Source organism: Mesoplodon densirostris, chromosome 16 (genome assembly GCF_025265405.1).
Source record: "Mesoplodon densirostris isolate mMesDen1 chromosome 16, mMesDen1 primary haplotype, whole genome shotgun sequence".
Taxonomy (NCBI): Eukaryota; Metazoa; Chordata; class Mammalia; order Artiodactyla; family Ziphiidae; genus Mesoplodon; species Mesoplodon densirostris.
In genome coordinates, this window is record NC_082676.1 from 33,395,401 (window position 1) to 33,408,507 (window position 13,107).

A 13,107-nucleotide genomic window follows, 5' to 3' on the forward strand; every position below is an offset into this window, starting at 1 on the left:
AGGCCCCAAATCTGAAAGGCTTTTCTTTTTTTTTTTTGGCCGAGCCACGTTGCTTGCGGGATCTTAGTTTCCCAACCAGGGATGGAATTTAGGCCAGGGCAGTGAAAGCGCCAAGTCCTAACCACTGGACCGCCAGGGAACTCCCCCAAACGCTTTTTATTCCAGCTATGTTATCTGATCTGCGATCTAAGAATCAACTTCCAACAGCATTGTGTCAGCGACCAAGTCTTCAGAGACATCGCCAGAGGGCAAAGAGGATTTTTGCAGCCAATGGCTTCAAACCACCGTTGGTCCAGTGTGGCCATGGGATCACTTGGAAAAGCCTGTCTCAGGTTTGTGAAAGTCCTCTCAAAACCAGCGGAATTTTTTATTAGGCTGATTCACTCTGGAATCTATTTGGCATTTCCCGTTTTGCTGTGCCCTAACGGTTCACCAAAATATGTTCAGTTCTCCTTGAGACGAGTCTTGTACATGCTTTTGATATTTTTTAAAAAATAAACGACAAATTAACAGTCACCGCTGTATCCGCAAAAAGTAAACATTTGGATCAGCATCCCTGCAGACATCCGATTCTTACACTAGCACCCGAGTCTTGGCGTGAGAAGTGAGAACGCTGACTCGTCGGGTGTTCAGGTCTCGAGGATAGTGGGGCTGAACCGCGGGGAGCAAAGGCCGGGGTCGACCCCACGTAGGGGCCACCCAATTCCTCCCGCAACGCCGCGCCAGCCGCCGCCCGCAGAGAAGCCCGCCACGCGCCAGCACCTGGGGTGCGCCGGCACGGGACCAGTTCCCCTCCTCGAAGAGGAAGGGGCGGGGGGCGGGGCTTGAGGCAGGGCCCACCCCCTCAAGCGCCCGGGGGGGCGGGCAGGTCTTCCGCCTTCCGAGGGGCTACTTCCGGATCCGGTGGCGGCCGCTGGGAGTAAACAGGGAGGCGGCGCTTGGGTGGCGGGAGGACTCTCTTGCAGCCCGCGTGCGGCGGGCGATGCTGGGGGATATCCTGGGGGCCCGGGAGCGCGAGGCGGAGGGCGATGCGGCAGGGGCTGTGCCTGCGCCGCCTGCCATCGACTTCCCGGCCGAGGGCTCGGAACCCAAGTATGATGGTGAGGGACCCGGAATGCGGCGGCGGCCCTCCCTGCCCCCGTCCACCTTCATTCCCGGGGCGGGCAGGTAGCTGCGAGGTTCGGCCCAGGACCTGGACAAGTTCGTCTGGATCCGGGCTTGAACCGGGACCCAGCGGTGCCGTATGGGGGCGGCGGGCGGGCCGTCTGGGTTAGGTGGTCTCGTGTTGAAACAGGTGTCTGCAGCTTGGTCGATCGCTTACATTTCTGTTCCTTGGTTTCCTCTGTAGACTCGGGGCTGCGGACGTGCTGGGCTCTTTTCCAGCTCCCGAGCCCCGGGGTGTTGTCAGGCGATGAGCTTGAGCTTTGTAAACTACTGGAATGGAACTCTGCAGGCCCTATGCGCTGAACAGTTTGGGTTAAGAGTTTTAATTTGTAGCTTCTCTTGTCTTTTGCTTCACTAATCGCGTAGCTAAAGACTTTTCATAGTGAGGAAGTATGGACATCATCCTCTTCGGTTAAAAAAAAAAAAAGCCCAAGTTTTCTTGAGGCTTTTGGTTTCTAGGAGATAGGGCTAAGTCGGCAAAGCCAGTCAAGTTATTCATAAAGCAAGAAGTACTTACAGCATTGAGTCTAACCAGTTCAGAGTATCTAATGTTTTAATGAAAGTGCAATCGGCTCTTTAGCTGCAACCAGTTGTTTTGGCAAAATTTTTTTTTTTTTTTAAATTGAACATGAGAGTGATTTGGAGAACTTTTCCAAACTTGCAGTTGGTATCAGAAGGGAGGGAGGTTTCATGTGGACAGTCTACCCTGTAACATTTGTAGTTGGCTAAGCCCTTGCAGACATCAACATAAGGATTGGGAGTGAGCATTACAGCATATAATTATGAGCAGAACTAAGATTAAATAGGGGCCAAAATGGAGAGAGTCTGGTATGTAACGTCTGCTCAGTTTAGATATTGGACAACTAAAAATAAGGGAGTGGGGAAAGCATGTATTTAAAAAGTAAATATATTGATGATGGTAGTATAGCTATCGATATTCTGTAACCCAGTAGCAACAAATATCCCAAGTTCTCAGAATGTGGTCTTTTTTTTCCTTAGTGGATGTACACTTAAAAAAATTGAATTATAGTTAATTTACAATGTTGTGTTAGTTTCAGGTGTATAGCAAAGTGGTTCAGTTATACATATGCATATATATTCTTTTTCAGTTTCTTTTCTATTATAGGTTATTACAAGAATTGAGTATAGTTCCCTGTGCTATACAGTAGGTCCTTGTTTACCTGTTTTATATATAGCAGTGTATATGGACTTTTAATTAATTAATTAATTTTTGGGGTGCGTTGGGTCTTAGTTGCGGCATATGGGCTCTTTTTGTTGTGGCACGTGGGCTTCTCCCTAGTTGTGGCGTGTGGGTTTTTTCTCTCTAGTTGTAGCACGCAGGCTCCAGGGTTCAGTGGGCTCTAGTTGAGGCGCGCGGGTGTAGTTACTCTGCGGCACGTGGGATCTTAGTTCCCTGTCCAAGGATCGAACCCACGTCCCTTGCATTGTAAGGTGGATTCTTTACCACTGGATCACCAGGGAAGTCCCTGTATGGCCATTTTTAAAATAAAATTGTGCCATAAAAAATGAATACATTGATTCAAGGAGGTTTTTACTATGTGGTAGTTCGAATAGAATGATTACAGAGAATACATGTTAAGTTGAAGCATGAAACAAATATTAACATGTTGTAGGGATTTAAAGGAGCAAGCTGAGTTGAAAAGGTCTTAATTTATTCCTTAAATTCTTTGATTTTCATCCTTATTACTACCTACAATTCTTGATCTTAAAGAGAAACAAAAACAGACTGTGAGGGCGATTTAAGTTTGCCCTTAGCACAGGACAGTTGTTAGATAACTACTTTGCAATGGGCAAACTGATTTTTTCCACGTGTCGTATTATAGCAGCTCAATGATGTGTAAAGCGTTATGTCATAGAAGTCCCAGCTGTAAACAGGCAAGTCTGTCTGTTCTGTAACATTGTGATAAGGTTTTCTGCAAACCGAAGATTATTTTTGAAGGGAGTGATCGTCGATAAGCTTCTAAAAATTTCCTCCTCCTTTGGTTACTAATAATACTGCCGCATTTACGTATTGCCTTTTCTTCCAAAGAAGCCCAGAATGTCCAGACATACTTTATCTTTTTATATGAAATTTAGGTGTGTGAGAAATGTAGTTTCATTTCTAGACTTCAAACAGTAGGTAGACGATTTCTTGATGGTCGCCTGTATTGATGTGAGGAGGTCACTGCCCGCCAATGGTAGTGTCAGAAAAGTTGCAACCTAGTTGTAAGTAACAACCTGTGTTCTTTTTTTTTTTTTCTTTTTGCGGTATGTGGGCCTCTCACTGTTGTGGCCTCTCCCGTTGCGGTGCACAGGCTCCGGATGCGCAGGCCCAGCGGCCATGGCTCACGGGCCCAGCCGCTCCGCGGCATATGGGATCCTCCCAGGCCGGGGCACGAACCCGCATCCCCTGCATCGGCAGGCGGACTCTCAACCACTTGCGCCACCAGGGAGGCCCAGAACCTGTGTTCTTTAGCAGCTCATCCTGTAGGGAGTCTCCTGGAGCCAGCATCAGCCTTTGATCAGAGTTTCTGCCTGTTTTTTTTTTTTTCCTGTGGAACAGCATGGCGTTAGAAGGAGGGCCGACAGTAAGCCCATTGTCAGACTCATTCATTTTCCTTCTTTCATCTGACACAAATGTTTTACCTCAGATTAATTCTACAGGTTCTTGAATTCAATAATGGACCATTTGGATCATACTTTCCTCAGGAAGTTGAATCAGGTCATCCCTTTCCTGTTTGTCTTACTCCCCTCCTTCTTGGCAGAATTCTAGAACTCTAATGCACATCGGGTTTAGATACCATTTCCTACTCTTTAATAAGAGAACTTGACCTCACCTTTCCTTTCAGCCACTTAACCTCTTCCTTTTCTCTTGACCAGAACTGTGAAATGGGAAGCTTTCAGCCTCAGCCTTCATTTCCTTTCAGTTTTACTCCTTCCTGCATTTGGCTGTCTGTCCATTGGTCTTTTTAAAGTTGTCATTTTCTTGATTTATTAGGTTCAGTTGACTCCACTGAGCAACGATTCTTTTTTGTTAAAAAGTAGAATTTTCTCATTGTAGAAAATAGGAGAATGTAAAAATAGGAAAGTGTAGAAGCAGAAAACCCTCCTAAAAAAATCTCACCACTGTTGACAATTCAGTACTTAAAAATTTTTTTTCACATTAGAGAGTATGTTAAAAATGTAGAAAAGCATGAAGAAGAAAATTAGAAAAACCATAATCTCATCGCCCAGGGATTACTGTTTGTAATTTAAATATACAAACATTACATTTTGGCTTAGTTAGAGACAATTTTTTGGGTGAATTTTGCATTTAAAACTGTTTGTCAAAGAAAGGTATTCTGAATGGATTCAAGATTTTCTGTCTGATTTCGTCGTCCAGATAAGATAAAAATTTAGAGAAGTCATATGTAAAATTTAAAGGCATAAAGGAAGAAGAGGGGGAAGTGTATTTATTCACATCTCTGAGGAGAACTCACTGCTAATAATTTGGTGTATTCATTTGCACATATTTCCTGAGAGTTGCCGTATGCCAGGTAGATGCCTAGATATGAAGGATCAAACAGGCAGACTATAAAACAGCTGCTCACTAATTTCACTCTTTTTGTAGCCTCTTTCATTGAAAGCACGGGGCAGAGATTTCTGTCTGTTTTGATGTTTCCATTCTTTTTGTGTGTGTGTACATTTATATAGATATAAAATAAATATATTTTAAAATCGTGATCGTAAAAATTTTATGTTGCTTTTTATTTTTATTTTTTGGCTATGCCTTGCGGCTTGTGGGATCTTAGTTCCCCGACCAGGGGTTGAACCCAGGCCCCCGTAGTGAAAGCTCAGAGTCCTAACCACTGGACCACCAGGGAATTACCTTTTGCTTTTTATTTTTTTATTTTTTAGAAACTAATCTTTTTTTTTTTTTTTTTGGCTGTGTTGGGTCTTCGTTTCTGTGCGAGGGCTTTCTCTAGTTGTGGCGAGCGGGGGCCACTCTTCATCGCGGTGCGTGGGCCTCTCACTGTCGCGGCCTCTCTTGTTGAGGAGCACAGGCTCCAGACGCACAGGCTCAGTAGTTGTGGCTCACGGGCCCAGTTGCTCCGTGGCATGTGGGATCTTCCCAGACCAAGGCTCGAACCTGTGTCCCCTGCATTGGCAGGCAGATTCTCAACCACTGCGCCACCAGGGAAGCCCCTTATGTTGCTTTTTAAATGTGAACTTTTATTAGCATTTTCTTGTGACAAATTAGTCTTTAAGAACGTTATTTTAAGACCATCACATTCTGTACTATCACTTATTTAGTCTTCGCTGTATTGGTGGAAAACAGATTTATCTTTTTTTTTTTACCATTAGAAATAATGATGGGTTTGACATGTGTATACATTAATCTTTGTTAATATCTGATTATTTCTTTAGAATAGACCCACAGAAGTAGGATTTGTTGGGTCAAAGAAAAATATTTTAAAAAGTTTTGATATGTTTTGCTAAAATGATAACCAGAAAGGTTGCATTGGTTTGTATGAAACTATCTCCCTCACCTTCATTAGTGTTACTGTTTATGGCCTGCTTCTTTGACTTGATACAGGATTACTTATGATTATCTTTCTATACACCATCATTTATAACAGCTACATAGTATTCTATTATATGTGTATAACTTGTTGAACAAATTTTTAATACTTTGTTATCCTGAACACCTTGTACATATATATTTGTTGTGCTTTGTTTAATTATTTCCTTGGTTTACATTTCCAAAAGTAAAGTTTTGCACATGTGAAATTCTACAGTGTATTGTCAAAGGTTGCAAACACCCCCTTGTGTTTGAAAGTATCTAGTTTTCTGTGCCCTTAACAATACCAAGGATTCCAGGCTTTAAATAGTTACCAGTCTGATGGCAAACTCTTGTACTGTGGTTATTTTACTATGTATGTCATTACCTACTAGTTTCGTTAAGCCTATTTGAATTTTAATTGTGCTTCATTTTCTTACTAGCTTGTAAGAGTGCTATATAAATTTTATTCCCTTTTTCTTGTCATGTACAGTAAAGGTATCTGTACTGTATCTGATTTTGTGATTCATATTTTAACTTTAAGATGTCTTTACATAGAGAAGTTTTTACATGGCCACATTTTCCATTCTTTTTCTTTTTCATATTCAGGCCATAAGTATTCATTTAAAATGAATAGCACATCTCCATTCATGCAGGTCTTTTTTGGGCCACCTACAGGTCGGAGAGGTGAATTGGTGAATGAAGTCTCAATTTCAAAACCTCTCTTCCAGGACCTTTAGTAGTTGATAGAGAAGCGTGGAATAAAATGTTTCGACTGGGGCTGATTTGAGAAGGTGTAGGATACCTGTCTCCACAGGGCATTTCCAGCTGAATGGGTCAGCGGCTCCTGAGTTTGAACTCATCTCTCATCCAACAGCCCCTCTTACCAGTTTTCACTCTCGTTAACCTCTCCTTCCTCTCGTTCCTAGTGTTTTAAATCCTGACCTGTCCATTTCTTTCTTGTTATCTCTGGGACCTGTCCTTTCCTCCACATTTCTGTCACTTACCTGCTTTATAGGCTCACCCTGACTTCTTGTTGTCTCTTTTCTTTTAAATTTATTTTATTTTTTAAGTTCATTTTTGGCTGTGTTGGGTCTTCATTGCTGTGCGCGGGCTTTCTCTAGTTGCGGCGAGCGGGGACTACTCTTCGTTGCTGTGCGCGGGCTTCTCATTGCTGTGGCTTCCCTTGTTGCGGAGCACGGGCTCTAGGTGAGCGGGCTCTAGAGCGCAGGCTCAGTAGTTGTGGCACGTGGGCTCAGTAGTTGTGGCTCACGGGCTCCAGAGCGCAGGCTCAGTAGTTGTGGCGCACGGGCTTAGTTGCTCCGTGGCATGTGGGATCTTCCCGGACCAGGGATCGAACCTGTGTGCTCTGCATTGGCAGGCGGATTCTTAACCACTGCGCCACCAGGGAAGCCCCTTCTTGTTGACTCTTGTATGTCTCCTTCCAGGCTACCTATCACGTGTCCAGAACAGTTTCCTCAAACATGTTTCCTGCATTGTGTTTTCGGCCGGTTAAATAATGTATTAAACAGTGCGTGAGAACCTAACGACTGTCAGCTTTAAGTGCCAACTCAGCTGTCCACTTGGTCTTGTTCAGTGGAAAGAGGATAGGCTTGGGAGTCAGTCTGATCTGCCTGCTAACTTGTTCCTTAACCTCTCAATGAGATCAGTGTCTGCATCTGTAAAATGGGAATGGTAACATAGGGCGTTTCGGGAGGATTCGATTGTGCATATAAAACACCTGGTCCGGGCTTCCCTGATGGCGCAGTAGTTGAGAGTCCGCCTGCCGATGCAGGGGACACGGGTTCGTGCCCCGGTCCGGGAGGATCCCACATGCCGCGGAGCGGCTGGGTCTGTGAGCCATGGCCGCTGAGTCTGCGCGTCCGGAGCCTGTGCTCCGCAATGGGAGAGGCCGCAACAGTGAGAGGCCCGCGTACCGCAAAAAAAAAAAACCCCAAAAAACCCCACCTGGTCCATAGTGTGTAGCTCAGAGTAAAGATTCCGTTCTTCCTCCCTTTCTCTTTCTTTGCTGCCAAACTTCTTTCTCGAAGGAAGGAAGCCATCCTGTTCCTGCTTGCTTGCTTGTTTGCTGGAATATTTATTTGTTTCTACCTTTGTACACATCATCCCTAACCAGCACTTCCTCCCTTCCCGAACTGGCATCTCTCTGCTAGCCCTTCCAGAATTCAACTCAAAACTCAATTCCAGAATGTCTCTCTTGATTAACCCCACTCACCTTAACTACTGTTTTGCTTTTTATTTCCTTAAATTTAAATAGTGTGTTTTCCTAATTAGAATATGCTGTTTTGTCATTACGAGATATGTTTACCATTTCTTAAAATTTTTTTCCTTCTTTAATTTGCAGAATCTGATGTTCCCGCAGAACTCCAGGTGCTGAAAGGACCCCTACAGCAGCCGACCTTCCCTTTTGCAGTTGCAAACCAGCTGTTGCTGGTTTCTCTGCTGGAACACTTGAGCCATGTGCACGAACCAAACCTGCTTCATTCAAGACAGGTGTTTAAATGTTAGTAAGAATAAATTAACCTTGCTAAATAAAACTTGTAAAATTACTCTGTTGTTTAACGCTGTCAGTCTGAGAAGCAGCTGGTATATAAAAATTTGAAATAAGCCTTAGTAGTACATCTTGTAAACTTATTTTATGTTTTCCTTTGGGTAATTCCTTATGAATATCATCCTTGGGGACCCTGCAAAAGATTAATCACCACAAAATTGTGTGTATTTAAAAGGTAGTTCTTGGGCCTCCCTGGTGGCGCAGTGGTTAAGAGTCCGCCTGCCGATGCAGGGGATACGGGTTCGTGCCCCGGTCTGGGAGGATCCCATATGCCGCGGAGCGGCTGGGCCCGTGAGCCATGGCCGCTGGGCCTGCGCATCCGGAGCCTGTGCTCCGCAACGGGAGAGGCCACAACAGTGAGAGGCCCGCATACCGCAAAAAGAAAAAAAAAAAGGTAGTTCTTTTTGATTTATAAGTGATAATTCATGCAATTTTCGAAGATCTGTTACGGGTTAGTTGGTGAACAGGTACATGAAAATCCCAGGTATTGATTCGGAACTCATTTTTGCCCAGAGCCCTGAACGGTTGTGTTTTGTGTCGTTGAAGGAAACTGTTTTCCTCTACACATTGAATACTTCCGACACCAAATGTGTGGGGCTTTCCTCCCACACGGACCAGTTCTCCTGACACCAGATGGGTGTCTTACAATTCACTTCCGACACTATCCCCCTGGAGTTGGTGTCAGATCTGGCAGGTTAAGGGCTCAGTCCTACAAGACTGTCCTCATTTCAGATGCCAGTCGAAAGTAGGAGGTCCCTAGGTTCTCAGGTTACCCCACACTTGTGTCTGACTTGGCTCCAAATTGGGGGCTCCCAGTGCCCCTCCTCAGGTTTAATAATTTGCTATAACAGCTCACAGTACTCAGGCAGACACTTACTTTTTTAAAAAAATAAATTAATAAATTTATTTATTTTGGCTGTGTTGGGTCTTCGTTGCTGCGCGTGGGCTTTCTCTAGTTGTGGCAAGCCGGGGCTGCTCTTCATTGCGGTGTGCGGGCTTCTCATTAAGGTGGCTTCTCTTGTTGTGGGGCACAGGCTGTAGGCACGCGGGCTTCAGTAGTTGTGGCTTGCAGGCTCTAGAGCGCAGGTTCAGTAGCTGTGGTGCACGGGCTTAGTTGCTCCACAGCATGTGGGATCTTCCCGGACCAGGGCTCTAACCCATGTCCCCTGCATTGGCAGGCGGATTCTCAACCACTGCGCCACCAGGGAAGCCCGAGACACTTACTTATGCTTACCAGTGTATTATAATAAAGGATATGATAAAGGATACAGAGGCACACAGGGGGAGGTCCTGAGGGTCCAGAGCGCTCTACCTTCTGTCCCCACAGAGTTTGGGTTCCCCACCCTCCTGGCAAGTGGATGTGTTCACCCACCCTGTACTTTAGGGATTTTTTATTGAGGCTTCATCACGTTGGTATACTTGATTATTAACTCAGTCTCCAGCCCTTCTCCCCTCCCTGGAAGATGGGGGTGTGAAGTGGAAAGTTCTAAGCTTCTAATCAAGGCTTGGTCTTTGTGGGGACCAGCCCGCATCCTGAAGTGACCTAGGGGCTCCAGCCACCAGTCATCTCATTAGCATACAAAAAGACTCATCACTGGAGACTCCAAGGCTCTGAGAAGCTCTTGTGTCAGGAACTGAGGTCAGAGACCAAATATTAAGACAAAAGATGCTCCTAATACCCCTGTCACTCAGAAGATTATAAGAGTTTTATAACTGTGGAGCTGTGTGTCAGGAGCCCGAGACAAAGATCAAAATAATCACGGTGGTTGAAAATGTTTATTCCTGCCATAGGTTACTTGTCTGAGGAGCAAGCACAGAAATGAGTAGAGTTACAGATTATGGCATTTCTGGTTCAGCTTCACAGTTTGAACTCTTGAGTAGCCCACACCACAGATTCTAAGTGTCTTTTCTACCAAAAGTCTTCCCAAGTCTTGTTTGGTGTTAGAAAGCCTTAAATTTACAGATACTTTTATGTGATCTTAGAAGAACATAATGTTTTTAGTTAAAGGTAATTATCATTTTGATAAGCTTCATGGGACATAAGAAATGGTAAAAAAAATGTTATCTGTCCAGTATCCACTTATTTTCTTGAATATGTGTTGTGGGGGGGAATGGGTCATAGAAAAGGGGGTGTTCTGTAGGTTCCAAACCCGGGGATTATTTTCTGGTATAGAGAAGCAGATTATAATGCTTTTAATATAGTACTTTCGCTCCTGATTAAAGCAAAGCTGTGAATCTTGCTGGTTTTAAGATGTCTTAAAATTCCTTATATACAGCCTTTTTAAAGCCTGAACTTTAAGACAAAGTTGATTATTTTTTAAAGAGAAATGAGAGTGTTAATATCATTATTACCTTTTACTTACTGTTTCCCTCTTCTGACTGTGAATTTCGGTTTCCTTTCTTCCTTCGTGTCATGGTGTTCAAAATAAAGGATATTTAAGTAAATGTTTTTGATGTGGTTTAGTTAGTTGACAATCTAAATGGAGAGTTTTTCACATAGAATTTTCTCTGTAGTACCTGTATTCCTTGAACGAGTAAAAACCAAGCACTTTTGTAGAAACTTCTTTTTCTGAGCAGCCTGGTCTTGTGATTTGAGACTTGACTTCCCCCTGGGTATTTGGTCTGTACATACATCTCAGATGTGCTCTTTGTATGTTGGTTAAGGATATTCCATAATTGAAAACAACTGTTCGTATTCACTTTTGTTGTCAGTTCTAATCATTTGTTTCCACTCCTGCCTTTTAAATTTTTATTTATTTACACTACCCCTCTCCCTCCTTTTTTTTTCTTGCCTTTTTTAAAACAGAACTTAGTACTTTACTGACTGACCAAGCATGGTAAACAAATGACTGTAGAATGTAGAGTGTCAGGTAAGAAATAACAGATGAGCCCCTGATCAATGAGTGTAACCAATCATTCCATCTCTTCAGAGAATCAGTCTCCAAGCTGTAATGTGTGCATAAACATAACTTTTTTATGATAGAGGCTATTATTATGACTCTTTATTTTCTGTGTATTCTTGAAAATTGCCATCTCATTGATGGACTTTCTAATAATTGTTTTCCATATTTTTTTATAGTACTTTGTCAGACCTTTATCAAAATGGGGCTGCTGTCATCCTTCGCGTGTAGTGGTGAGTTTAGCTCCTTGAGGCTACATCACAGCAGAGCTATTATGCACTTAATGAGGTCAGCTAAGGAGAGAGTTCGTCAGGTAAGCACTAAGAAATGTACTTGGAGTGTGATAAAAACATTCTCATTTCAAGAGAACTGTATTTTAAAGCATTCTGAAATCCTGATTATAACATAGGTTTAACGTTAACTTCCATTTGTTTATTCAACAGATGTTTATTGAATGGCTGCTATGTGTTAGGCTCTCTTGTAGGAGCTGGGGTTCAGGCAGTGAGCAAAATAAAAGTCTGTGCCCTGGGGCGGGGGTGGTGGTGGGATGAATTGGGAGATTGGGATTGACATATATACACTAATATGTATAAAATAGATAACTAATAAGAACCTGCTGTATTAAAAAAAAAAAAAAAAGTCCCTGCCCTCAGGGAGCCGATGTTCTGACGAGCGGGCAGTAAACAGTAGAAAAAGAAAAATACATGGGGTGTTAGGTGGTGGTAAGAGTTAAGGAGAAACATAAAGCAGTGAAGGGCATTAGAAAATGTTGGGAGGGGCCGTGTAGTGTGGCAGGTAGGACCTCGCTGAGACAGGAGCAAGGAGCTGAGGTTGAGGAATGAATCACGCAGAGGGAAAGCATTCCAGGCAGAGGAGCAGCCGTGTGCTGGCATGTTTGTGAGGCTGACAGGCAGCCAGTGGCAGAGGTGGAGTAAGCAAGGGGGCACATGGGAGAGGCGGGGCCGAGGGGCAGATGGAGATGGATCTGGAGACCGTTTTAAAGTCTTTGGTTTTCACTCAGTAAAATGAGAAGTGTTGCAGGGTTCTGAGCATGGGAGTGACATAATCTGACTTTAACGGGTTCTCCCCAGCTGCTGTGTTGAGAATACATAGAGGAGGGGACTGAGGGCAGAGGCAGGGAGACACGTGCAGTCATACAGGCACAAGGTGCTGGGGGCTTGGAACGGTGACATGGGAGCAGTGGTCAGTTTCTGCTTTTATGTGAAGGGGAAGCTGGCGTTGTTTGCCGGTGGCGCTCCTTGGTAAATCTCAGCTTTGTCCTTGGATGGCAAGAATATAGCTTTTTCACGGGTGATCTTTTAGTTAATAGAAAAATGTCTTTAATTGCACACTCTTAAGTAATATTGAAAAAGCCATTGGGTGGGTGTGTTTTTTTTTTAAATATTAGTTTGAGCATTTATACCAGTCTAACATTGAATTTTGATAGATTCCTTATTCCATGAAATTTTCAAAATGCTTTTTAAAAATAACTTTTTGATTTTAGGGTCCTTGTGAGGATAATTCTCATATCCAGAAGATCAGGTATGTGTTGAATACTTTTTTGACTATGCAAGGAGTAAACTGATCCAAAAGAAATCAGGATTAAGAATTAATCCTGAATTAATCAGAAATTAGTAGTGGGGTTAAAAATAACGTAGTTAGGGTAGTTTATGAAAATTAAAAACATTGTAAGGTTAAAAACTTTTTAAGATTTGCTAAAAACTTTGTAAGATTTCTCATTCTCACTTTGATCACCCTTCCCCCGCAATTCCATGCAGATTCCATAAGCCCCACTCTTAATTCAGAGCACTGACATCCAGTCCCTGTCAGGGGAACACCACTGAATTTCGGCTGTATGTAGGAAATGCTCGTTTAAAATCTGTAACTGGTCTGAATCATTAAGAAATTTAAGGAAACTTATCACTGAGCTT

General features: G+C 43.4%; 1 protein-coding gene across 2 annotated transcripts in view; it reads left to right on the forward strand.

Annotated features, from left to right (window-relative positions):
* The first annotated feature begins 911 nt into the window (after window positions 1-911).
* EIF2AK1 (eukaryotic translation initiation factor 2 alpha kinase 1) overlaps window positions 912-13,107 on the forward strand; it is a 31,542-nt gene continuing 19,346 nt past the window's right edge. For both annotated transcript variants that reach the window (XM_060078343.1, XM_060078344.1), the window contains exons 1-4: window positions 912-1,100; window positions 8,070-8,228; window positions 11,356-11,489; window positions 12,681-12,718. In XM_060078343.1, coding sequence (XP_059934326.1) covers window positions 983-1,100; window positions 8,070-8,228; window positions 11,356-11,489; window positions 12,681-12,718 — 449 coding nt within the window. In that variant the 5' untranslated portion in view covers window positions 912-982. The remainder of the gene's footprint in view (window positions 1,101-8,069; window positions 8,229-11,355; window positions 11,490-12,680; window positions 12,719-13,107) is intronic.